This window comes from Salmo salar, chromosome ssa14 (assembly GCF_905237065.1).
Source record: "Salmo salar chromosome ssa14, Ssal_v3.1, whole genome shotgun sequence".
NCBI classification, from domain to species: domain Eukaryota; kingdom Metazoa; phylum Chordata; class Actinopteri; order Salmoniformes; family Salmonidae; genus Salmo; species Salmo salar.
Genome location: NC_059455.1, coordinates 41,989,736 through 42,014,634, shown reverse-complemented (window position 1 = coordinate 42,014,634; position 24,899 = coordinate 41,989,736). Strand labels below are relative to the sequence as shown.

Sequence of the window (24,899 nt, the reverse complement as noted above, 5' to 3'; positions counted from 1 at the left end):
AGAGGGATGGATGGAGGGAGGGAGGCTGTTAACTTGAACTATATGCCCAACAAGCATCTAGGGGACTGCCTGTGCTTCCACGATAAGATACATTACCCTAAGCACATTCCTCTAAGAACATTACTTAAAACAATGCACTCTATACATTACCCTAAGCAAGCTAATTTCATTATCTAGAATGGTCTGCAAGTCATGTTGAATCAGTTTCATTCAAAATCAGCTCATCTTGATAAAATGCTCTGTTTGCTACAGGAAACAGAGATATGGATTGAGCAACAGTTCTGCAGCATGCTTACTAACGTTGCAATATTCCGGTAACAATGATCAGGTTTTAGGACAAAATATGTGAATCCTCCAAACAGGATTTATGGAAAACCCGGGAATTATGGGAAAGTTACCTGAATTTCACAACCATATTCAACTCATATAAATCTTGATAGATTATTATACTGCATTCTCAAAGTCCTTCCCAAGTGTTCTAGAAAAACAATAGCCTTCAAAACAAGAACAAATAAATGCAATGGAAAATGGGCAGGAGACCTTGAGCATGTCTTTAGATGAGGTGGCTGGGGGGAAAACAGCATTCTGCAAGGATAAAATGAACAATAGAATGACCTTTTAGATATCAACAACCGTACACTAAAGTCTGAGTCCATGTCGGCAATATGGACTGAGCAACAGCAGGGCCTCCCAGGGATAAGTTCAACACAGGTTTGTCAGAATCTGGAGTCCATGTCGCTATTTGAGGATGAATCTGGAGAGATTTCCTGAATACAGCAGTGAGGAAATCTAAGAAAAGTTGGAGCCGGGCTAACCTCCTAAAACATAGTGTTTAGAGCCCCCCCTGTTATCCACTGAAGTGGGATACACGAGAGAGAGAGGAGAAAGAGAGAGAGAGAGAAAGGAGAAAGAGGGAGAAAGAGAGAGAGAGAAAGAGAGAAAGGAGAAAGAGAAAGAGAGAGAGAGAGGAGAAAGAGAGAGAGAGAGAAAGAGAGAAAGGAGAAAGAGAAAGAGAGAGAGAGAGGAGAAAGAGAGAGAGAGAGAAAGGAGAAAGAGAAAGAGAGAGAGAGAGAAAGAGAGAAAGGAGAAAGAGAAAGAGAGAGGAGAAAGAGAGAGAGAGAGAGAGAAAGGAGAAAGAGGGAGAAAGAGAGAGAGAGAGGAGAAAGAGAGAGAGAGAGAGAGAAAGGAGAAAGAGGGAGAAAGAGAGAGAGAGAGAAAGAGAGAAGAGAAAGGAGAAAGAGGGAGAAAGAGAGAGAGAGAGGAGAGAGAGACAGACACAGTACATCTGAAATGACCACCTATACCTTATAAAGTGCACTACTTTAGACCAGATCTCTATAGGCCCTGGTTAACGTAGTACACTAGATAGAGGATAGGGTGCCATTTTGGAAAGTGGTGGCAAACTAGGTCACAGTTTCTCCTCAAATACAGCTGATAAGAGAAGTATACCAATGTTGGGAGGTCAGACAGATGTAAACAGATAGACCAGGCTAGGGGGAAACAAACAGTACTGCAGTGAAACTAGGGCAGGAAGTCACTCAGTGTCAAACAGCTACAGTCTCTGACACACACGTCCCTGAGACGGTCAGAGTGCAGCGCCAACACAGAGCTGATCTACAGCATTAACAACAAGTGGTTCAAGAGTTTAACTCACAAACAACCTGACTGTTTATAATGCATGATCTGCCTCGGTGCTGAACACCCTGTACATAACAATCAAATTTGATCGGTCACACACACACACACACACACACACACACACACACACACACACACACACACACACACACACACACACACACACACACACACGTTATTATGGGTGTAGCAAAATGCTAGTGTACTTAGCTCCAACATTACAATCAAATATACTTTTAAAATCTTTTTTGACATCAGCAGTTGTCACTAAGTGCTTTACAGTTCCCCGACTAAGACAAGTCCAGACACTTTTAGCAGTGCAGAGAGAGAGAGAGAGAGAGAGAGAGAGAGAGAGAGAGAGGAGAGAGAGGAGAGAGAGGAGAGAGAGGAGAGAGACAAAGTGAGTGATTGACTGAGGATAGATTAGAGCTGGGCTCTTGGCTTGCTGCCTACACAACCAGAATTGGCTGGACTACATTGACCTTTATCTTGGGCAGTATTTCAATGGCCACTTAAAGGCTTTAGGAAGTCCACTCTGGAGCTGACAAACATGTTGTTTTCTTTCAAACGACATTTCTTCCTGTTAGAAAGTCACCTACTGACTCAGCATTAAGTCCTTATTAAAAAATGTTCAATATGCAAAAATCACACCGCCATTTCCTGGTTGCTAAAATCCATAATTGTTTCGCCTAATTTCAGTTCGTGTGACAAATCAAGCAGTCATTGAGTAGAGAATCAATGTACCATCTAAACCGTTGTGAAATATAATTTCCATAAGCAAAAAGATTGTATTTTCAGCTGTTTGAATCTGGTGTACAACAGAAAGTAAAAAACGGAAACAAAACTTCATGAGAAATAGAAATAGTGCACATAGAACTGATCGACCGCTTCTTAGACATGCTTAAATGAGAATGACAGATCTAGAAATAACATTTCTATGTTTATTTGGTTGTCCCCCAAAAAGTTACATATGACAGCATTAAGTCAGTGTTTGTTTTGCTTGTCTCTGAAAAAACAGAAACAACTTTGAAATTCTTGTATTTTTTTAATTATTTTATTTGGGTGTAATTTTTTTATTTTAAAATGTTTGTTTTTAAAATTATTTATGGTCTTTTTTGTTGTTGTTAATTATGTATGTTTTTTCTTATTATTTTTTGCAGACCCCAACTGAATAGAAGCCTATACACCCAGATAGTGGTTTTGTTTGGGAGATCCATCTATGAACTGAGCAGGCCAGTATCCCCCACCTATTCACACAGTGATATTCACACAGTGATATTCACACAGTGATATTCACCCAGTGATATTCACACAGTGATATTCACACAGTGATATTCACACAGTGATATTCACACAGTGGCCCAGTACTGCACCAATGTGACCCAGTTTCTATGCACTCACTGGCCCCTTTGTTCCGCTGTAAACACTCCAATAGAGCCAGCCGGGTGGCATGGCAACACAAGCCCCAGCAGCCAGGCCCGCCCTAGTGGCAGCCTAATCCCTTTATAGTGCACTACTTTTGACCAGGGCCCATGGTAGTGCACTTTGTAGGACACAGGGTGCCATTTGGGACACATGACACCTAATAGAGCCTGGTGGCATGGGAACAAAGGCCATACCAGCCACTAGGGTAAGCGTACCCATTAAGCCCATTTCCATCTTTGGATTCAAATAAAAATAAATACAAATGTTCTGCTGTTTAATGTTTCAACCAATTCATGTGGTTGTTATATCCATAACAGTTGTTATTCTAAGCCAATCAGATGTTTTATTATGAAATTATTGTTAGTTGTCTAAGTTCCTACTAGGGGCCAATTTCAAAGCTGCAAAGAAAAACGTTGGGTGTTGAGGCGACCATCGGATAAACACATTTAAAAAATACTTTTTATACCTTCTAAAATAAGTGATCATACTTCATGTAAAATGAAGAGATTGATGTGCTGATGAATGCCAATGACAGCATATTTCAATGGCATTCATTACCATTAAAACATCTGTTTTTTCATGCATGTCTCAGTCACACAGTTGCAACATAACCTGGTGAACTACAACAAGAAAAAAGATTTCAGGCATTTGCAGCTTACATTTTTAAATGCATTTGGTCTTATTTTACTGTTAAATGAGCCTTGCATTGTTATACATAGATGTCATTTTTGTAAATTTGATGTTTATCTCAGCTGGGCTTAAAGATGCATTATGCAAAAACATTTATTTAAAAAAAGTTATCGCTCATCCATTTTCTGATTGCTAAAACTAATAGTTCTGCTAATTTCAGTTTACGCGACAGAAACAAGCTATGTACTGTATAGTGTAGAGAATCATTGTACCATCTAAACTGCTGTGAAATATCTCTTCAGTAACTACATTTAAAAATATATAATTCTGGTGTTTGAAGATGGTGTACAAAACAGAAAGACAACACAAAAACAAAACTTAAGAAATGGAAGCGAAGTAATAGCACACTTAGAACAGATATACTGCTTCTTAGACTTGCTTTCAATGAAAATAACAGATCCATAACTCATATTTCTATGTGAATTTGGTCAGGTCACCCAAAAGGTAAATATTGCAGCTTGAAAAAGGGTACAGTAGCACACAAACCACTCCCGCTACACAGAATGTAAATGACAATAAATAAATATTACTCAATATGATCAATACTAACTTTGCATAATATTGTATTCTATTAAGCCCCAGTATGCTCCTATTAAGCCCCAGTATGCTCCTATTAAGCCCCAGTATGCTCCTATTAAGCCCCAGTATGCTCCTATTAAGCCCCAGTATGCTCCTATGAAGCCCAGTATGCTCCTATTAAGCCCCAGTATGCTCCTATTAAGCCCCAGTATGCTCCTATGAAGCCCCAGTATGCTCCTATGAAGCCCAGTATGCTCCTATGAAGCCCAGTATGCTCCTATTAAGCCCCAGTATGCTCCTATTAAGCCCCAGTATGCTCCTATTAAGCCCCAGTATGCTCCTATGAAGCCCCAGTATGCTCCTATGAAGCCCCAGTATGCTCCTATGAAGCCCAGTATGCTCCTATGAAGCCCAGTATGCTCCTATTAAGCCCCAGTATGCTCCTATTAAGCCCCAGTATGCTCCTATTAAGCCCCAGTATGCTCCTATTAAGCCCCAGTATGCTCCTATTAAGCCCCAGTATGCTCCTATGAAGCCCCAGTATGCTCCTATTAAGCCCCAGTATGCTCCTATTAAGCCCCAGTATGCTCCTATTAAGGTCAGTATGCTCCTATGAAGCCCAGTATGCTCCTATGAAGCCCAGTATGCTCCTATTAAGCCCAGTATGCTCCTATTAAGCCCAGTATGCTCCTATTAAGCCCAGTATGCTCCTATTAAGCCCAGTATGCTCCTATTAAGTCCAGTATGCTCCTATTAAGGTCAGTATGCTCCTATTAAGCCCAGTATGCTCCTATTAAGCCCAGTATGCTCCGATTAAGTCCAGTATGCTCCTATTAAGCCCAGTATGCTCCTATTAAGCCCAGTATGCTCCTATGAAGCCCAGTATGCTCCTATTAAGCCCAGTATGCTCCTATTAAGCTCAGTATGCTCCTATTAAGCTCAGTATGCTCTTATTAAGCCCAGTATGCTCCTATTAAGCCCAGTATGCTCCTATTAAGCCCAGTATGCTCCTATTAAGCCCAGTATGCTCCTATTAAGCTCAGTATGCTCCTATTAAGCTCAGTATGCTCCTATTAAGCCCAGTATGCTCCTATTAAGCTCAATATGCTCCTATTAAGCCCAATATGCTCCTAGAATACCTGCAAGTGATGGACAAAAAATACAAACAAATGAGGAACAAGAAGATGGCTTCTAATCCACAGAGGACAAGTGTGGGTGCAGGGTTGCATGGCTTCTAATCCACAGAGGACCAGTGTGGGTGCAGGGTTGCATGGCTTCTAATCCACAGAGGACCAGTGTGGGTGCAGGGTTGTATAGCTTCTAATCCACAGAGGACCAGTGTGGGTGCAGGGTTGTATGGCTTCTTATCCACAGAGGACCAGTGTGGGTGCAGGGTTGCATAGCTTCTAATCCACAGAGGCCCTAATCAGCCAGCCACTACACCCAGGACCTAATCAGCCAGCCACTACACCCAGGCCATAATCAGCCAGCCACTACACCCAGGCCCTAATCAGCCAGCCACTACACCCAGGCCCTAATCAGCCAGCCACTACACCCAGGACCTAATCAGCCAGCCACTACACCCAGGACCTAATCAGCCAGCCACTACACCCAGGATCTAATCAGCCAGCCACTACACCCAGGCCCTAATCAGCCAGCCACTACACCCAGGATCTAATCAGCCAGCCACTACACCCAGGCCCTAATCAGCCAGCCACTACACCCAGGCCCTAATCAGCCAGCCACTACACCCAGGCCCTAATCAGCCAGCCACTACACCCAGGCCCTAATCAGCCAGCCACTACACCCTGGCCCTAATTAGCCAGCCACTACACCCTGGCCCTAATCAGCCAGCCATTACACCCTGGCCCTAATCAGCCAGCCATTACACCCAGGCCCTAATCAGCCAGCCACTACACCCAGGCCCTAATCAGCCAGCCACTACACCCAGGCCCTAATCAGCCAGCCATTACACCCAGGCCCTAATCAGCCAGCCACTACACCCTGGCCCTAATCAGCCAGCCACTACACCCAGGCCCTAATCAGCCAGCCACTACACCCAGGCCCTAATCAGCCAGCCACTACACCCAGGCCCTAATCAGCCAGCCACTACACCCAGGCCCTAATCAGCCAGCCACTACACCCAGGCCCTAATCAGCCAGCCACTACACCCAGGCCCTAATCAGCCAGCCACTACACCCTGGCCCTAATTAGCCAGCCACTACACCCTGGCCCTAATCAGCCAGCCATTACACCCTGGCCCTAATCAGCCAGCCATTACACCCAGGCCCTAATCAGCCAGCCACTACACCCAGGCCCTAATCAGCCAGCCACTACACCCAGGCCCTAATCAGCCAGCCACTACACCCAGGACCTAATCAGCCAGCCACTACACCCAGGCCCTAATCAGCCAGCCACTACACCCAGGACCTAATCAGCCAGCCATTACAGGAACAACAGGGTGTATTCATTAATACCATAGTAAGATAATTCAGTTCAGGTAGTACCTCATACTGTGCTACCTAAAAGAAAGAACACTTGCAGTAGACTCCAATTACTTTCACATCATCACCACTGCACACGAACAGCAGGAAAACATTTCAAAAGATTCACCGACAGGAGCAAAAGACCAATGGAATAAAACATCACCAGCTTTTGTCATTCAACAAGATTTACCTGAGAGAGAGATGGAGAGATCTTAACAGAGAGAGATGGAGAGATCTTAACAGAGAGAGATGGAGAGATCTTAACAGAGAGAGATGGAGAGATCTTAACAGAGAGAGAATGGAGAGATCTTAACAGAGAGAGAGATGGAGAGATCTTAACAGAGAGAGAGATGGAGAGATCTTAACAGAGAGAGAGATGGAGAGATCTTAACAGAGAGAGAGATGGAGAGATCTTAACAGAGAGAGATGGAGAGATCTTAACAGAGAGAGATGGAGAGATCTTAACAGAGAGAGAGATGGAGAGATCTTAACAGAGAGAGAGATGGAGAGATCTTAACAGAGAGAGATGGAGAGATCTTAACAGAGAGAGATGGAGAGATCTTAACAGAGAGAGAGATGGAGAGATCTTAACAGAGAGAGAGATGGAGAGATCTTAACAGAGAGAGATGGAGAGATCTTAACAGAGAGAGCGATGAGAGATCTTAACAGAGAGAGAGATGGAGAGATCTTAACAGAGAGAGAGATGGAGAGATCTTAACAGAGAGAGAGATGGAGAGATCTTAACAGAGAGAGAGAGAGATGGAGAGATCTTAACAGAGAGAGAGAGATGGAGAGATCTTAACAGAGAGAGAGAGAGAGATGGAGAGATCTTAACAGAGAGAGAGAGATGGAGAGATCTTAACAGAGAGAGAGATGGAGAGATCTTAACAGAGAGAGAGATGGAGAGATCTTAACAGAAAGAGAGATGGAGAGATCTTAACAGAGAGAGAGATGGAGAGATCTTAACAGAGAGAGAGAGATGGAGAGATCTTAACAGAGAGAGAGAGATGGAGAGATCTTAACAGAGAGAGATGAGAGAGATGGAGAGATCTTAACAGAGAGAGAGAGATGGAGAGATCTTAACAGAGAGAGAGATGGAGAGATCTTAACAGAGAGAGAGATGGAGAGATCTTAACAGAAAGAGAGATGGAGAGATCTTAACAGAGAGAGAGATGGAGAGATCTTAACAGAGAGAGATGGAGAGATCTTAACAGAGAGAGAGATGGAGAGATCTTAACAGAGAGAGAGATGGAGAGATCTTAACAGAGAGAGATGGAGAGATCTTAACAGAGAGAGAGATGGAGAGATCTTAACAGAGAGAGAGAGATGGAGAGATCTTAACAGAGAGAGAGATGGAGAGATCTTAACAGAGAGAGAGATGGAGAGATCTTAACAGAGAGAGAGATGGAGAGATCTTAACAGAGAGAGAGAGGGAGAGATCTTAACAGAGAGAGAGAGATGGAGAGATCTTAACAGATCTTAACTGAGAGAGATGGAGAGATCTTAACAGAGATGGAGAGATCTTAACAGAGAGAGAGATGGAGAGATCTTAACTGAGAGAGAGATGGAGAGATCTTAACAGAGAGAGAGATGGAGAGATCTTAACAGAGAGAGAGATGGAGAGATCTTAACAGAGAGAGAGATGGAGAGATCTTAACAGAGAGAGAGATGGAGAGATCTTAACAGAGAGAGAGATGGAGAGATCTTAACAGAGAGAGAGAGATGGAGAGATCTTAACAGAGAGAGAGAGATGGAGAGATCTTAACAGAGAGAGATGGAGAGATCTTAACAGAGAGAGAGATGGAGAGATCTTAACAGAGAGAGAGATGGAGAGATCTTAACAGAGAGAGAGATGGAGAGATCTTAACAGAGAGAGATGGAGAGATCTTAACAGAGAGAGAGATGGAGAGATCTTAACAGAAAGAGAGATGGAGAGATCTTAACAGAAAGAGAGATGGAGAGATCTTAACAGAGAGAGAGATGGAGAGATCTTAACAGAGAGAGAGATGGAGAGATCTTAACAGAGAGAGAGATGGAGAGATCTTAACAGAGAGAGAGATGGAGAGATCTTAACAGAGAGAGAGAGAGAGATGGAGAGATCTTAACAGAGAGAGAGAGAGAGATGGAGAGATCTTAACAGAGAGAGAGAGATGGAGAGATCTTAACAGAGAGAGAGATGGAGAGATCTTAACAGAGAGAGAGATGGAGAGATCTTAACAGAGAGAGAGATGGAGAGATCTTAACAGAGAGAGAGATGGAGAGATCTTAACAGAGAGAGAGATGGAGAGATCTTAACAGAGAGAGAGATGGAGAGACCTTAACAGAGAGAGAGATGGAGAGATCTTAACAGAGAGAGAGATGGAGAGATCTTAACAGAGAGAGAGAGAGATGGAGAGATCTTAACAGAGAGAGAGAGATGGAGAGATCTTAACAGAGAGAGAGATGGAGAGATCTTAACAGAGAGAGATGGAGAGATCTTAACAGAGAGAGAGATGGAGAGATCTTAACAGAGAGAGAGAGATGGAGAGATCTTAACAGAGAGAGAGATGGAGAGATCTTAACAGAGAGAGAGATGGAGAGATCTTAACAGAGAGAGAGAGGGAGAGATCTTAACAGAGAGAGAGAGATGGAGAGATCTTAACAGATCTTAACTGAGAGAGATGGAGAGATCTTAACAGAGATGGAGAGATCTTAACAGAGAGAGATGGAGAGATCTTAACTGAGAGAGAGATGGAGAGATCTTAACAGAGAGAGAGATGGAGAGATCTTAACAGAGAGAGAGATGGAGAGATCTTAACAGAGAGAGAGATGGAGAGATCTTAACAGAGAGAGAGATGGAGAGATCTTAACAGAGAGAGAGATGGAGAGATCTTAACAGAGAGAGAGATGGAGAGATCTTAACAGAGAGAGAGATGGAGAGATCTTAACAGAGAGAGAGATGGAGAGATCTTAACAGAGAGAGAGATGGAGAGACCTTAACAGAGAGAGAGATGGAGAGATCTTAACAGAGAGAGAGATGGAGAGACCTTAACAGAGAGAGAGATGGAGAGATCTTAACAGAGAGAGAGATGGAGAGATCTTAACAGAGAGAGAGATGGAGAGACCTTAACAGAGAGAGAGATGGAGACCTTACCTGCAAGTGTTCACTTGAACCGCTGCTCAGCTCATCTCCAGACTCTGAGTCGTTGCGTCTCTCCGACCCCTCCGAGTCACAGTGCCCCGGAGGCATGTCCACGTCCAGGGGCGCCCTGCGGAGCTCAGGGGAGGTTGCACGGGCACGGGGCAGCGTGTTACATCCCCGTCCAGGAGCGTGAGGGTGGGTGTTTTGGAGGACATCTATGAAGGCCCTGTTGTGGTCGGTGGGGCTGCCAGGGTCTCTACCAGGGTTCTGGTTGGCATCCCTGTCCCTGCGCTGCCTCGGAGGGGTGAGGGCTGCCCCCGACGAGGAGGAGGGAGAGGGCGAGGAGGGAGAGGGCCGATTAAAACTGGTCACATTCAGGCTCTCGTTAGATCTGTCCATCTCCAGGACGATGGGCTTGACCCGCACCGGGTTCCCCCCGCTCCCCCCACGGTGATGCCCCAGGTGCGGGGGCTTGGGAGGCGGCATGAGGGCCTTGCGGACCTCCCTGACGTACTGTGCTGGGACATAGAATGCCTTGGCCCCCTCCTCCTTCTTCACCTGCCACCAGTCCCCGTTGGTCTTTTTCACCAGCATGTAACACTCTCCCTGGCGGATGGAGACCTGGCGCTCCTTGGACTTGTAATTGTAGTCATACTCCACCTCAATGTACACCTGGCCCGGGGCGATGGGCAGCTCACACCCCCGCCCATCCTGCTCTGCTGCCATCACGGTGAAAACGTTGGCTGGTGCTCACCGCTGCAGGCACACAGGCTGGCTCTGCATGGCCCACCGTACAACTGGAGAGGAGAGAGAATAGGCCTAGTTTATCATAACATTAGTTTATATACACACTAAGGTTGCAAAATTCCAGTAAAAGATTCCTGGAATCAGGAGAGAATTAGCAAGAAATCCGGAATCCCTCAACTCCAAGATTTCTGTGCTTGTGTAGTTTAGACACTCACAATATAGAATGGAGGGATGGGACGAGGGAGCATAGACTGAAGACTGACTGGTAATCCCATTCCCCACGTCTACGTACACTGTAAACAGTAAGAGTTGTACTCCTAGCCTAGGAAGCAGCCTGGAACAGGTAGATAAGATTACAGGAACACACACAGTCAAGAGAAATGACTGAAGACAAGGCTGACTGGGAAAACCCATCCACAAGGCTCTCTGGTGTTATACAGGAAGAGCTGTGCTGCTCCAAGCCTGAGAGCTAGAAAACATTAGATGGCGTGAGTGAGACTAATACGACTCACGTGTTCCTCTTTCCCCCACTCACATACGGACTCTCAATCTGAGCAATCTGACTGGCCGTAGACCTGCAGCTCTGACTGACTGGCCGTAGACCTGCAGCTCTGATTGACTGGACCCAGACCTGCAGCTCTGACTGACTGGCCGTAGACCTGCAGCTCTGACTGACTGGACCCAGACCTGCAGCTCTGACTGACTGGCCGTAGACCTGCAGCTCTGACTGACTGGCCGTAGACCTGCAGCTCTGACTGACTGGCCGTAGACCTGCAGCTCTGACTGACTGGACCCAGACCTGCAGCTCTGACTGACTGGACCCAGACCTGCAGCTCTGACTGACTGGACCCAGACCTGCAGCTCTGACTGACTGGCCGTAGACCTGCAGCTCTGACTGACTGGCCGTAGACCTGCAGCTCTGACTGACTGGACCCAGACCTGCAGCTCTGACTGACTGGACCCAGACCTGCAGCTCTGACTGACTGGCCGTAGACCTGCAGCTCTGACTGACTGGCCGTAGACCTGCAGCTCTGACTGACTGGACCCAGACCTGCAGCTCTGACTGACTGGACCCAGACCTGCAGCTCTGACTGACTGGCCGTAGACCTGCAGCTCTGACTGACTGGCCGTTGACCTGCAGCTCTGACTGACTGGCCGTAGACCTGCAGCTCTGACTGACTGGCCGTAGACCTGCAGCTCTGACTGACTGGCTGTAGACCTGCAGCTCTGACTGACTGGACCCAGACCTGCAGCTCTGACTGACTGGCCGTAGACCTGCAGCTCTGACTGACTGGACCCAGACCTGCAGCTCTGACTGACTGGACCCAGACCTGCAGCTCTGACTGACTGGACCCAGACCTGCAGCATAGTGCCATTCGTTGTTCTGATTACTCAACCCACACATACTTCCCCCATGATGCCACACATTCCTGAGGCTAGGGACATAAAATGAGCTCAGTCAGGTGCAGCTTGTTGCACAATCTGACCTTTGATGAGCAGCTCCACCTAAGACAGACATTCACTAGCCTGGAATCCAAAATGAATTGCTCCATTTCACTTTTGACATTCCTACAACTGGTCCAAAGAACAAGTTGACAGTCAGTACAAGTATTTGAGCTTGTCACAATCCAACCCAAAACCGTGTGCCAGCTCAGTGATAATGTTTCATGTCCTGATGTTATGGCGACGGGCTAAACTGTACTCCAGAAGGGAAAGTTTGTGATTTGCCCCGCCTGAGGCCCTTGCTGACTTGCCCTGCCTGAGGCCCTTGCTGACTTGCCCCGCCTGAGGCCCTTGCTGATTTGCCCCGCCTGAGGCCCTTGCTGACTTGCCGAGCCTCAGAGTTAGGCCATGTTTCATTTGCAGTATTTGGATAAATCCTGCCGTCCAACTTCACCCAGGCTTGTTAAGATAGTCATCATCACACAAACACGGTGCCATTGCTCTCAGATTTCCCCCATTTCTGTCCACCAAACCATCCTTTTCAAAACATTGCTTTTGAGTAGCCTAGTTACTAGGGACTTGAGAAAAGACTCCCCACAAGAAAAGCACAGCGAGCCAAACTGCTTTGAGTATTTATACCCTGGCTCCACTGAGCCAGCCAACACCCAGCCAGAGGCCCCTGAGACTGGTCTAAAAACTACTCAGAAAGGGGTACAAGTTCTGTGGCCTTGTGGTTAGTGTCCGCCCTGAGATTGGAAGGTTCGGGGGTTTGATCCCCGGTCGAGTCGTACCAAAGAGCATGGCGCTTGCAACGCCAAGGATTGTGGGTTTGATTTTCACTAGGACCACCCATACCAAAAATGTCCAGGGGGGTGTACTTGTACATCAAGCTGCCGCACGCTACAGAAACAGGCTCAGACAAGGCCTACTGAAAAGGGTCCTAAAGCAGAACCCTCATTAACAGCCTCACCAACAAAGTCCACCGCCTGCTCTCTTCATAGGGGTGACTGTGGGATAGGCCAGTCCACCGCCTGCTCTCTTCATAGGGGTGACTGTGGAATAGGCCAGTCCACCGCCTGCTCTCTTCATAGGGGTGACTGTGGGATAGGCCAGTCCACCGCCTGCTCTCTTCATAGGGGTGACTGTGGGATAGGCCAGTCCACCGCCTGCTCTCTTCATAGGGGTGACTGTGGGATAGGCCAGTCCACCGCCTGCTCTCTTCATAGGGGTGACTGTGGAATAGGCCAGTCCACCGCCTGCTCTCTTCATAGGGGTGACTGTGGGATAGGCCAGTCCAGCCTTGAGGTGGCTCAGTGTGCACTGTGCTGACAAGTTTGGATTTATTCTCATCCTTTATTTAACTTGCCTAGTTAAATAAAGGTTAAATAAAAATGTAAAAGCAGAGCAGTGTGAAGATAAAACCCTCAGACTTCATTACCACTGAACACTCAGATGGATCACACATCACACGCTACAGAAGAAAAAGAAGCCAGAGAGGAGCCAAATAAACAACACGGTGTCTCGTGGGTAATTTAAATTCAAACCCAATAACCCACTGTGGTAAAACAACAGATGGTGGTTTTATGAATCACAATTCGCTAGGCCTAGGATGCATCTCAAACAGAACCCTATTTACTAGTGCACTATATAGGAAACTAGGTGCCACTTCAGACACAGATTAAATGTGTTCTCAATCAACATCTGTCCACACAGTCTGCAGTAGGCTATTATAGCAGTATCTCTCCAGCCATTCCTAGTTTGTCCCAAATGGCACCCCTTACACTTTCTAACAAACTACTTTTGACCAGAACCTTCACAGACTTCAAAAGGAAATAGGATGCCATTTGGGATGGAGGTAAGTCTCCAGTCACTCCCAGTAGATGTTATCTTTAGATCATTACCTTACAACACAGACAGATGGTGAGACTGTGTGATTACTAACTCCCCTAATAGGAATACCTCAGCCAGAACAGCCATATTACCACAACCAATAATCCCACCAAACATCCATGGTTTACCGAATGATAAATCAAAGCTGATCTGAGTAGAGCCACTGGCCAGGCCCTGCCAGCATATCCATTCTATAGTGTTGGACACTGAACAGGGGCCAGATATGACAACTGTGGACGCATCCTAAAATGGAAACATATTCCCTATTTCAGTGTTCTACTTTTGACCAGAGCTGTGTGGGCCCTGGTCAAAAGCAGTGCACTGTATAGGGTACGGGTGCTATTTAGGATGGACACTTGGTCTGATTGATTTCCTAGCTGTATCTCCAGACAGACCGTTTCAGCAGGCGAGAATGACAGAACGGCTGCATCTTCCTATCTCTGTCCAGACTAATCCTTATTTTGAGGAGACATGGAGGGTGGCCAAGACAAGACGCCAGTCTCTTCTAGCGACCTTGCTTCCCAGGGGCTTTTCAGAGAGCAGCACTGACAGGATGTGCGTCTCCTGCGGTAGCTGCAGACTGACTATGGTACTGGGTATTGCGTTGCAAGATGTTAGGTTAGGTCCTGTGTGGCTCAGTTGGTAGAGCATGACACTTGAAAACGCCAAGGATTGTGGGTTTGATTTCCACCGGGGGCCACCCATACTGAAAATGTATGCACGCATGACTAAGTCGCTTTGGATAAAAGTGTCAGCTAAAAATTGCATATTATATTGTAAAAATATCACAACTAGCTCCAGTGGAAAGAAAAAGTATGTGAACCCTTTGGAATGACCTGGATTTCTACATAGAATTGGTCATCAAATTTGATTGGATCATCATCTAAGTCACAACAATAAAACAAACAGTGTTCTTAAACTAAATAACACAAATGATTATATTTTTCTTGTCTATATTGAATACATCATTTAAACATTCAGTGTACTTTGGAAAAAGTATGTGAACCCCTAGGTTAATGACTTCTCCAAAAGCTAATTGGAGTCAGGAGTCAACTAACCCGGAGTCCAATCAACGAGACGAGATTGGAGATGATTGTTAGAGCTGCCCTGCCCAGTATAAAACACTCACAAAATGTGAGTTTGTTATTCACAAGAAGCCTTGCCTGATGTGAACCATGCCTCGAACAAAAGAGATCTCAGAAGACCTAAGATTAAGAATTGTTGACTTGCGTAAAGCTGGAAAGGGTTACAAAAGTATCTCTAAAAGCCTTGATGTTCATCAGTCCACGGTAAAACAAATAGTCTATAAATGGAGAAATTTCATCACTGTTGCTACTCTCCCTAAGAGTGGCCGTCTTGCAAAGATGACTGCAAGAGCACAGCGCAGAATCCTCAATGAGGTTAAGAAGAATCCTAGACTGTCAGCTAAAGATTTACAGAAATCTCTGGAACATGCTAACATCTCTGTTGACGAGTCTACGATACGTAAAACACTAAACAAGAATGGTGTTCATGGGAGGACACCACAGACGAAGCCACTGCTGTCTAAAAAAACATTGCTGCACATCTGAAGTTCGCAAAATAGCACCTGGATGTTCTACAGCGCTGCTGGCAAAATATTCTGTGGACAGATGAAACTACAGAGGAGTTGTTTGGAAGGCGCACACACACACACAAAACTATGTGTGGAGAAAAAAAGGCACAGCACACCAACATCAAAACCTCATCCCAACTGTAAATTATGGTGGAGGGAGCATCATGTTTGGGGCTGCTTTGCTGCCTCAGGGCCTGGACCGCTTGCTATCGTCGCCAGAAATGTATTCCCAAATTTATCAAGACATTTTGCAGGAGAATGTAAGGCTATCTGTCTGTGAATTGAAGCTCAACAGAAGTTGGTTGATGCAACAGGACAACGACCCAAAACACAGAAGTAAATTTAACAACAAAATGGCTTCAACAGAAGAAAATACGCCTTCTGGTGTGGCCCAGTCAGAGTCCTGACCTCAACCCGATGGAGATGCTGTGGCATGACCTCGAGAGAGCGGTTCACACCAGACATCCCAAGAATATTGCTGAACTGAAACAGTTTTGTGAAGAGAAACGGTCCAGAATTCCTCCTGACCGTTGTGCAGGTCTGATCTGCAACTACAGAAAACGTTTGGTAGAGTTTATTGCTGCCATTGGAGGGATAATCAGTTATTAAATCCAAGGGTACACATACTTTTTCCACCCTGTACTGTTAAATGTTTACATGGTGTGTTCAATAAAGACATGATAACGTAGAGTTGTTTGTGTGTTATTAGTTTAAGCAGACTATGTTTGTCTGTTGTTGTGACCTAGATGGAGATCAGATCAAATTTTATGACCAATTTATGCAGAAATCTGGGTATTCCCAAAGGGTTCAGGTACTTTTTGTTGCCACTGTATGCCTAGGCCTATCGTACGAAGTCCATGCACTGCTATCGACTGACAACCTGACTGAGCCTGGCTAGCACAGTGTGGACTGGACAGAGAACCAGTTTGCTACTAATTGATTAGACCTATATCTAGACTGCACTGTCCCAGATAAACACCCCTAGAAATGTAGGGAAAGACTCTTTCCACACCACTTGCATACCAAAGTGACTTTTTCATAGCTGGTTTGGAGAACTTATACAGCAGATTAGGAGAATTAAAGTAGCAGGTTAGGAGACTCAGGTTAAGGTTAGGAAAAGGGTTAGGGTTAGCAAAAATGCTTTCCTAACCTGCTACCAAAATCACTTCTTATCAAAGTGGCGGGAACAGAGTATGTCCTTAGCAGCATCTCTTAAAAGGACAGTGTGACATTTGGGCAATTAAACCCGTTTTTCTACATACCCAGTCAGATTAATTTATGGATATTATTTGTATGTCTCTGCGTGCAGCTTGAAGGAAGTTGAAGGCAGTTTCTGGAGCCATTGCTAACCAGCGTTGGAAGTCTACAGGAACAACTACCGTGCTGATTGCTCAAATGTCACACTATCACTTTAACACGGCTGGCTTTTATCCGTATCGGTCTGCCTGCAGAGAGCGAAAAGCCACAGCATTGACTTTTAAATGCCACTTGTATTCTGTGACAATAAGGGGATGGGATTTACAATGGAGGTGCTTTAGGGCGGGCCCTATGTTCCTCCAGGAACAAAGAGGATTAAATATAATGAGGGGTGGGACTTGGAGGGAGGGACAGTTTCAATGGTACTGAACACAAACAAGGGTCACAGAGAGAATAGCTAGAGGACATAAATCAGGCCAAGTTAAGAATGCTGGGACTCTGTGGTAGCATCCCAAATAGAACCCTATTCCCTATACAGTGCACTACTTTAACCCAGGCCCATTCCCTATGTAGTGCACTACTTTTGACCAGGACCCATAGCACCCCATTCCCTATGTAGTGCACTACTTTTGACCAGGACCCTGTCTCTTCATCTAATAATCAATGCCCTTCACCATGACAATGACTGATGCACTGCTGGTGTCTGCATAACCAAAACAAATTATGTCCCCCCCACTTCATTGAAATCACACTTCAGTTATCATAAAACATTATTTTCCATGTTTAAAACGATAGGTTATAAAGGCCTGGGGAAGATTGTAATTGAAATAAAATCAGAGGAAGAGGTGAACTTCAGGCTACTTGGTGAATTTAAGGCATGCATGACAAGACATTGCGAGATGCAGATTACCAAAACATAAGAGCATCTTTCGTCTGCCTCGCTCTCTCCAGCTAATGGAAGTCTGTGTGTTTCCTAGCGTATTCATGGCACTGATGTCTTAGGGACAGTCCTGCAAGCACACAGTATCCTCCTCTTCATTTTGCCTCATCACAGTATGCTACCGGTAGCCTGTATTGATTACGCTTTCCAGACGGAACGGAATGTGGCCCGTTAAACGCGCCTCGGCTACAGCATGTCAGCCTGTCTGTTAGGGTAGGCTATATTACTCTCCGGTGATATGAACGGACATTTTACTTATCTGTAACAGGAATGCTGCTTCTGAATTCCATCACTAGGCAACCAGAACTGTCAATCTAATAATCTCAAACTGCTGTGTGCAACCTGCTTGCCTGCGCGCAGACCACTCTCTCCTAAAAAAGTACTTTCAAGTTTGTTAAATACTGTAAATTGAAAAAAAAAAACAATACATCAATCAGCAAAGTTTATTGTTATTTGGGGAAAAAATACAGAACATTTTACTCTGGATCAGAATTCTACTGAATGAAAAGGTGCAGACCTGATGGCAGTATGCGTTGTGCCTAAGAACAGCCCTTAAAATGTGGTATATTGGCCATATACCACACCCCCTCGTGCCGTATTTCTTAAATATACACTGAGTATCAGTGGAGGAAAAAGAATCCAATTGTCATACTTGAGTAGAAGTAAAGATACCTTAACAGAAAATGGCTCAAGTAAAAGCCACCCAGTAAAATACTACTTGAGTAAAGTCTAAAAGTTTTTGGTTTAGTATCAAAAAGTAAAAGTATAAATCATTTCAAATCGTTTATATAAAGTAAACGGCACCATATTGTTTTTTTGTGAGTTGTTTTTTCAGTCATCCCTACTGCCAGATCAGAGGCAGTATGGATGACCAGGGATGTTCTCTGTTTAGTGAGTTTGCCAGATCAGAGGCAGTATGGATGACCAGGGATGTTCTCTGTTTAGTGAGTTTGCCAGATCAGAGGCAGTATGGATGACCAGGGATGTTCTCTGTTTAGTGAGTTTGCCAGATCAGAGGCAGTATGGATGACCAGGGATGTTCTCTGTTTAGTGAGTTTGCCAGATCAAAGGCAGTATGGATGACCAGGGATGTTCTCTGTTTAGTGAGTTTGCCAGATCAGAGGCAGTATGGATGACCAGGGATGTTCTCTGTTTAGTGAGTTTGCCAGATCAGAGGAAGTATGGATGACCAGGGATGTTCTCTGTTTAGTGAGTTTGCCAGATCAGAGGCAGTATGGATGACCAGGGATGTTCTCTGTTTAGTGAGTTTGCCAGATCAGAGGCAGTATGGATGACCAGGGATGTTCTCTGTTTAGTGAGTTTGCCAGATCAGAGGCAGTATGGATGACCAGGGATGTTCTCTGTTTAGTGAGTTTGCCAGATCAGAGGCAGTATGGATGACCAGGGATGTTCTCTGTTTAGTGAGTTTGCCAGATCAGAGGCAGTATGGATGACCAGGGATGTTCTCTGTTTAGTGAGTTTGCCAGATCAGAGGCAGTATGGATGACCAGGGATGTTCTCTGTTTAGTGAGTTTGCCAGATCAGAGGCAGTATGGATGACCAGGGATGTTCTCTGTTTAGTGAGTTTGCCAGATCAGAGGCAGTATGGATGACCAGGGATGTTCTCTGTTTAGTGAGTTTGCCAGATCAGAGGCAGCATGGATGACCAGGGATGTTCTCTTGATAAGTGCGTGAATTGGACTCTTTTCCTGTCCTGCTAAGTATTCAAAATGTAACAGGTATTTTTAGGTGTCAGGGAAAATGTATGGAGTAAAAAGTACATCATTTTATTTAGGAATGTAGTGGAGTAAAAGTGAAAGTCGTCAAAAATATAAATATTGAAGTAAAGTACAGATACCCCAATAAACTACTTAAGTAAAATACTTGAAAGTACTACTTAAGTACTTTACACCACTGCTGAGTATAGAAAACATTAAGAACACCTGCTCTATCCATGACAGACAGACTGACCAGGTGAAAGATATGATCCCTTATGTCACTTGTTAAATCTACTTCAATCAGTGTAGATGAAGGGAAGAGACAGGTTAATAAAGAATTTTTAAGCCTTGAGACAATTGAGACATGGATTGTGTATGTGTGCCATTCAGAGGATGAATGGGCAAGACAGAAAATGTAATGTGCCTTTGAACGAGTTATGGCAGTAGGTGCCAGGCCGCACTGGTTTGTGTCAAGAACTGCAACGCTGCTGGGTTTTTCACGCTCAACATTTTCCCATGTGTATCAAGAATGGTTCACCACCCAAAGGACATCCAGTCAACTTGACACAACTGTGGGAAGCATTGGAGTCAACATGGACCAGCATCCCTGTGGAACGCTTGACACCTTGTAGAGTCCATGTCCCGACGAATTGAGGCTGTTCTGAGTGGGGGGGGCGAGGGGGGGTGCACATCAGTTAATTTATGAAAATAACAATCCATATATAGAGAGAGGTAAGGCAATAAATAGGCCATAGTGGCAAAGTAATTACAATATAGCAATTAAACACTGGAGTGATAGATGATAGATGAATGTGCAAGTAGAGATACTGGGGTGCAATGGAGCAACAAAAATAAATAATTGGATGGGCTGTTTATAGATGGGCTATGTACAGGTACAGTGATCTGTTAGCTGCTCTGACCGCTGGTGCTTAAAGCTAGTGAGGGAGATAAGTGTTTCCAGTTTCATTGATTTTTGCAGTTCCTTCCAGTCATTGGCAGCAGAGAACTGGAAGGAAAGACGACCAAAGAAGGAATTGGCTTTGGGGGTGACCAGTGAGATATATCTGCTGGAGCATGTGCTGCTATAGTGACCAGTGAGCTGAGATAAGGCGGGGCTTTACCTAGCAAAGACTTATAGATGACCTGGAGCCAATGGGTTTGGCGACGAATATGAAGCGAGGGATAGCCAACGAAAGCGTACAGGTCGCAGTGGTGGGTAGTATATGGGGCTTTGGTGACAGAACAGATGGCACTGTGATAGACTGCATCCAATTTACTGAGTAGAGTGTTGGAGGCTATTTTATAGATGACATCGCCGAAGTCGAGGAACGGTAGGATAGTCAGTTTTACGAGGGTATGTTTGGCAGCATGAGTGAAGGAGGCTTTGTTGCGAAATAGGAAGCCAATTCTAGATATAATTTTGGATTGGAGATGCTTAATGTGAGTCTGAATTTGAGACCTACAAGCGCATGTCATTCCCCGGTGCACATCCATGTGCTATCCACGTTCAGGTCTTTTCAGAGTGGACGTCAAGAGAGGTTTCTTTGCCACTAATGAGTTCCCAAATACGACTAAACTCTTTGGTCCTTTAAAAAAAAACTACTTTAAGTCAAATATTGTGTGCTATAGCTTGGAAAGAAACATGTGATTCTGTGTGACAACATAAGGCTGCTTGACTCCATCCAGCATTAGGACTGCTTCATGTTTTGTTTCCTTTCCACGATACCTCTTCGCGACGACCAGACATTTGAAGTATATTTGCCATTGCTAAAGCAACTTGAATTGTCCTAATGGTCCTCGCTTTGTAGCTATGTTTTTATGTTTACTGGTCAAGCCACAACTTAGCGAGACAAATTAAAAAAATGTTGGTTGTACTCAGTCTCTGACACTAACACCTCTATTTCATGGTACGACGCTGTATATTCCCCCCCGGGCTTTAAAGGGATGATTTTAACCACATATGGTTAATTAGGGGCATTTCAAAATGCAAATAGCCAAGTTTGTACACAAACACCGAGGCTGAAAACAATTGGTATTTATCAAATGGTGATCTCCTACGGGTGTGCGTATGACGATCGTAGGATTGTTTGATAAATCACACTTTTCCTATCCATTCTAAATTCCATTTGTAAGTAGTATTTTGGAATAATTTGATGGCCCAGGACTGAATAAATGATACTCCAGGACTACAACATACAGAGAGCTTCTTGATGGTATTGCCATCGTGTGAGCCCAGCTCATCTCGTCCTCAAACGGCGCTCTAGTAATTGAGCCGGTGGATGTCTGAGGTTATGCTGCAACATCCAACGGATGCTAAATGACCTGGTGATGCTAAATAAACGACATCCTTCTCTAGCCGGGGAAGGACGGGCTGAGTCTGGTCCTTCTGAAGGTTCCTTCCTCCCAGGGTCTGACTGCTGCTGCTGCTGCTGCTGGCATTACATAGAATTACATCAATATCATATGGAAGGTAGAGAGAGAAGCCCAGAGAAATGATCAAACCGTAAACCAAGGATCATCAACTAGACACAGGCTAGTTGATGAGCGGATGGTCAGGGGGCCAGAACATAATTTCAAATAATTTGTAGATTGCAAATTGACCGGAAAAAGCCCAAACAGATATAATATTTGACTAAAATAATCATTTCAAACCTTGCTTCCATTTGTATATGAACACATATCTCTCTATTATGCGTGGGAACACTTTGGAGGCAGGAGAACATGCAGTGCCTCAGAAAGTATTCACACCCCTTAACTTTCCCCACATTTTGTTGTGTTACGGCCTGAATTTAAAATGGATTCCATTAAGATTATGTGTCATTGGTTTACACACACACACAATACCTCATAATGTCAAAGTGGAATTGTGTTTTTAGACATTTTTACAAAATAATCAAAAATGAAAAGCTGAAATGTCGAGTCTAATACCCTGACTACACCGCTCTCGTCGCGTGCGTTGCAAAATACATTTAGAAATCTATATTATTGCACCTACACTGCTCGTGAGCGTCTGCGTTGCCAAGGGCTAAAATAGAAGTCAGTTCTATTTGTGACGCAGATCACGGTGCAATTCCTGCCTCTCCCATCTCCTCATTGGTTATACCCACGTGGGTGATTGAAAGACGAACTGTGTTGTCGGTCGTCGTGGTAATACTATGAAAGTTTAGATGCCAATCACCAAGTTCAAAGAAGAAAAAGCCTGGAAAGAGGAGAGATGACTAGAAACGATTCGGTTGACCGTTTTACGTGTGGATTAATTGTCAGAGTAGAGGACCTTGTGCATTTCAGGTAAAATAACTCAATATTTATACCTCAGGACAAATTAGCTAGCAACAGCAAGCTAGCTAAATAGGACAGATTAGCTAGCAAGTGCAAGCTAGTTAGCTAAATTGGCATAAATGTTTAATGCTTTTCGACCTTTCCCCAAATTAATGTAATTGGTTCAGAGTTTGCTTTGATATTTTAACCTGCGTGTCGTAATTGCGTTTGGTGTAGGGGGGACAACATAAATGTATGCACGATGGCGCACGTGCGCAGCTGGTTTAGGTTTCGTGTAAGTATTCAACCCCTTTGTTATGGCAAGCCTAAATAAGTTCAGGAGTAAACATTTGCTTAACAACTCACAAAATAAGTTGCATCGACTCACACTGCGTGCAATAATAGTCTTTAACATGATTTTTGAATGACTACCTCACCTCTGTACCCCACACATACAATTATCTGTCAGGTCCCTCATTCTACCACAGACCAGGGAGTTTTACCAACGCCTCACAAAGGGCACCTATTGGTAGATGGGTTTTTAAAAAAGCAGACATTGAGTATCCCTTTGAGCATCTTACATTTATTCATTACACTTCGGATGGTGTATCAATACACCCAGTCACTACAAACATACAGGCGTCCTGCCTAACTCAGTCGCCGGAGAGGAAGGAAACCGCTCAGGGATTTCACCATGAGGCCAATGGTGATTTTAAAACTGTTACAGAGTTTAATGGCTGTGATAGGAGAAAACTGAGGATGGATCAACAACACTGTAGGTTCTCCACAATACTAACCTAATTGACAGAGTGAAAAAAAGGAAGCCTGTACACAGGGTTGCAAACAGCTGAGCGCCCAAAAAGGTGACACCTTGTTTAGTGTTGCACTGAAACATGTAAAAAAAATCCCTGCTAGGGGAAATGCAGGTTTTAACTAATTAAATAACAACATGATCTACATGATCAGTCTCTGTGTGTAAAATTAAAAGTGGTTAATGTGAACCGAACTCACAGCTAAAAAATTTAAAGAAAGCAATCCAATGTTATTTGTTGCCTAGACTTTACTGCAAAATGACAAGTCTTGAGAAAAAACAATATTGCAGTTAGCCACGACAGCCTTTATAATAGAACGCTAGTGACCACGACAGCCTTTATAATAGAACGCTTGTGACCACGACAGCCTTTATAATAGAACGCTTGTTACCACGACAGCCTTTATAATAGAACGCTAGTGACCACGACAGCCTTTATAATAGAACGCTTGTTACCACGACAGCCTTTATAATAGAACGCTTGTTACCACGACAGCCTTTATAATAGAACGCTTGTTACCACGACAGCCTTTATAATAGAACGCTAGTGACCACGACAGCCTTTATAATAGAACGCTTGTGACCACGACAGCCTTTATAATAGAACGCTTGTTACCACGACAGCCTTTATAATAGAACGCTAGTGACCACGACAGCCTTTATAATAGAACGCTTGTTACCACGACAGCCTTTATAATAGAACGCTAGTGACCACGACAGCCTTTATAATAGAACGCTTGTTACCACGACAGCCTTTATAATAGAACGCTAGTGACCACGACAGCCTTTATAATATAACGCTTGTGACCACGACAGCCTTTATAATAGAACGCTTGTTACCACGACAGCCTTTATAATAGAACGCTAGTGACCACGACAGCCTTTATAATAGAACGCTTGTGACCACGACAGCCTTTATAATAGAACGCTTGTTATCACGACAGCCTTTATAATAGAACGCTTGTTACCACGACAGCCTTTATAATAGAACGCTTGTTACCACGACAGCCTTTATAATAGAACGCTTGTTACCACGACAGCCTTTATAATAGACCGCTTGTGACCACGACAGCCTTTATAATAGAACGCTAGTGACCACGACAGCCTTTATAATAGAACGCTAGTGACCACGACAGCCTTTATAATAGAACGCTTGTTACCACGACAGCCTTTATAATAGAACGCTTGTGACCACGACAGCCTTTATAATAGAACGCTTGTTACCACGACAGCCTTTATAATAGAACGCTAGTGACCACGACAGCCTTTATAATAGAACGCTAGTGACCACGACAGCCTTTATAATAGAACGCTTGTGACCACGACAGCCTTTATAATAGAACGCTTGTGACCACGACAGCCTTTATAATAGAACGCTTGTTACCACGACAGCCTTTATAATAGAACGCTTGTTACCACGAC

At 44.4% G+C, this 24,899-nt stretch overlaps 1 protein-coding gene across 9 annotated transcripts in view; it reads right to left on the bottom strand.

The window, feature by feature from the left end:
- Window positions 1–24,899, bottom strand: part of LOC106569568 (rho GTPase-activating protein 12) — a 151,322-nt gene that overhangs the window by 114,245 nt on the left and 12,178 nt on the right. For all 9 annotated transcript variants that reach the window (XM_045694399.1, XM_045694402.1, XM_045694401.1 and 6 more), the window contains exon 2: window positions 9,892–10,676. In XM_045694399.1, the coding sequence (XP_045550355.1) occupies window positions 9,892–10,605 (714 nt within the window). In that variant the 5' untranslated portion in view covers window positions 10,606–10,676. The remainder of the gene's footprint in view (window positions 1–9,891; window positions 10,677–24,899) is intronic.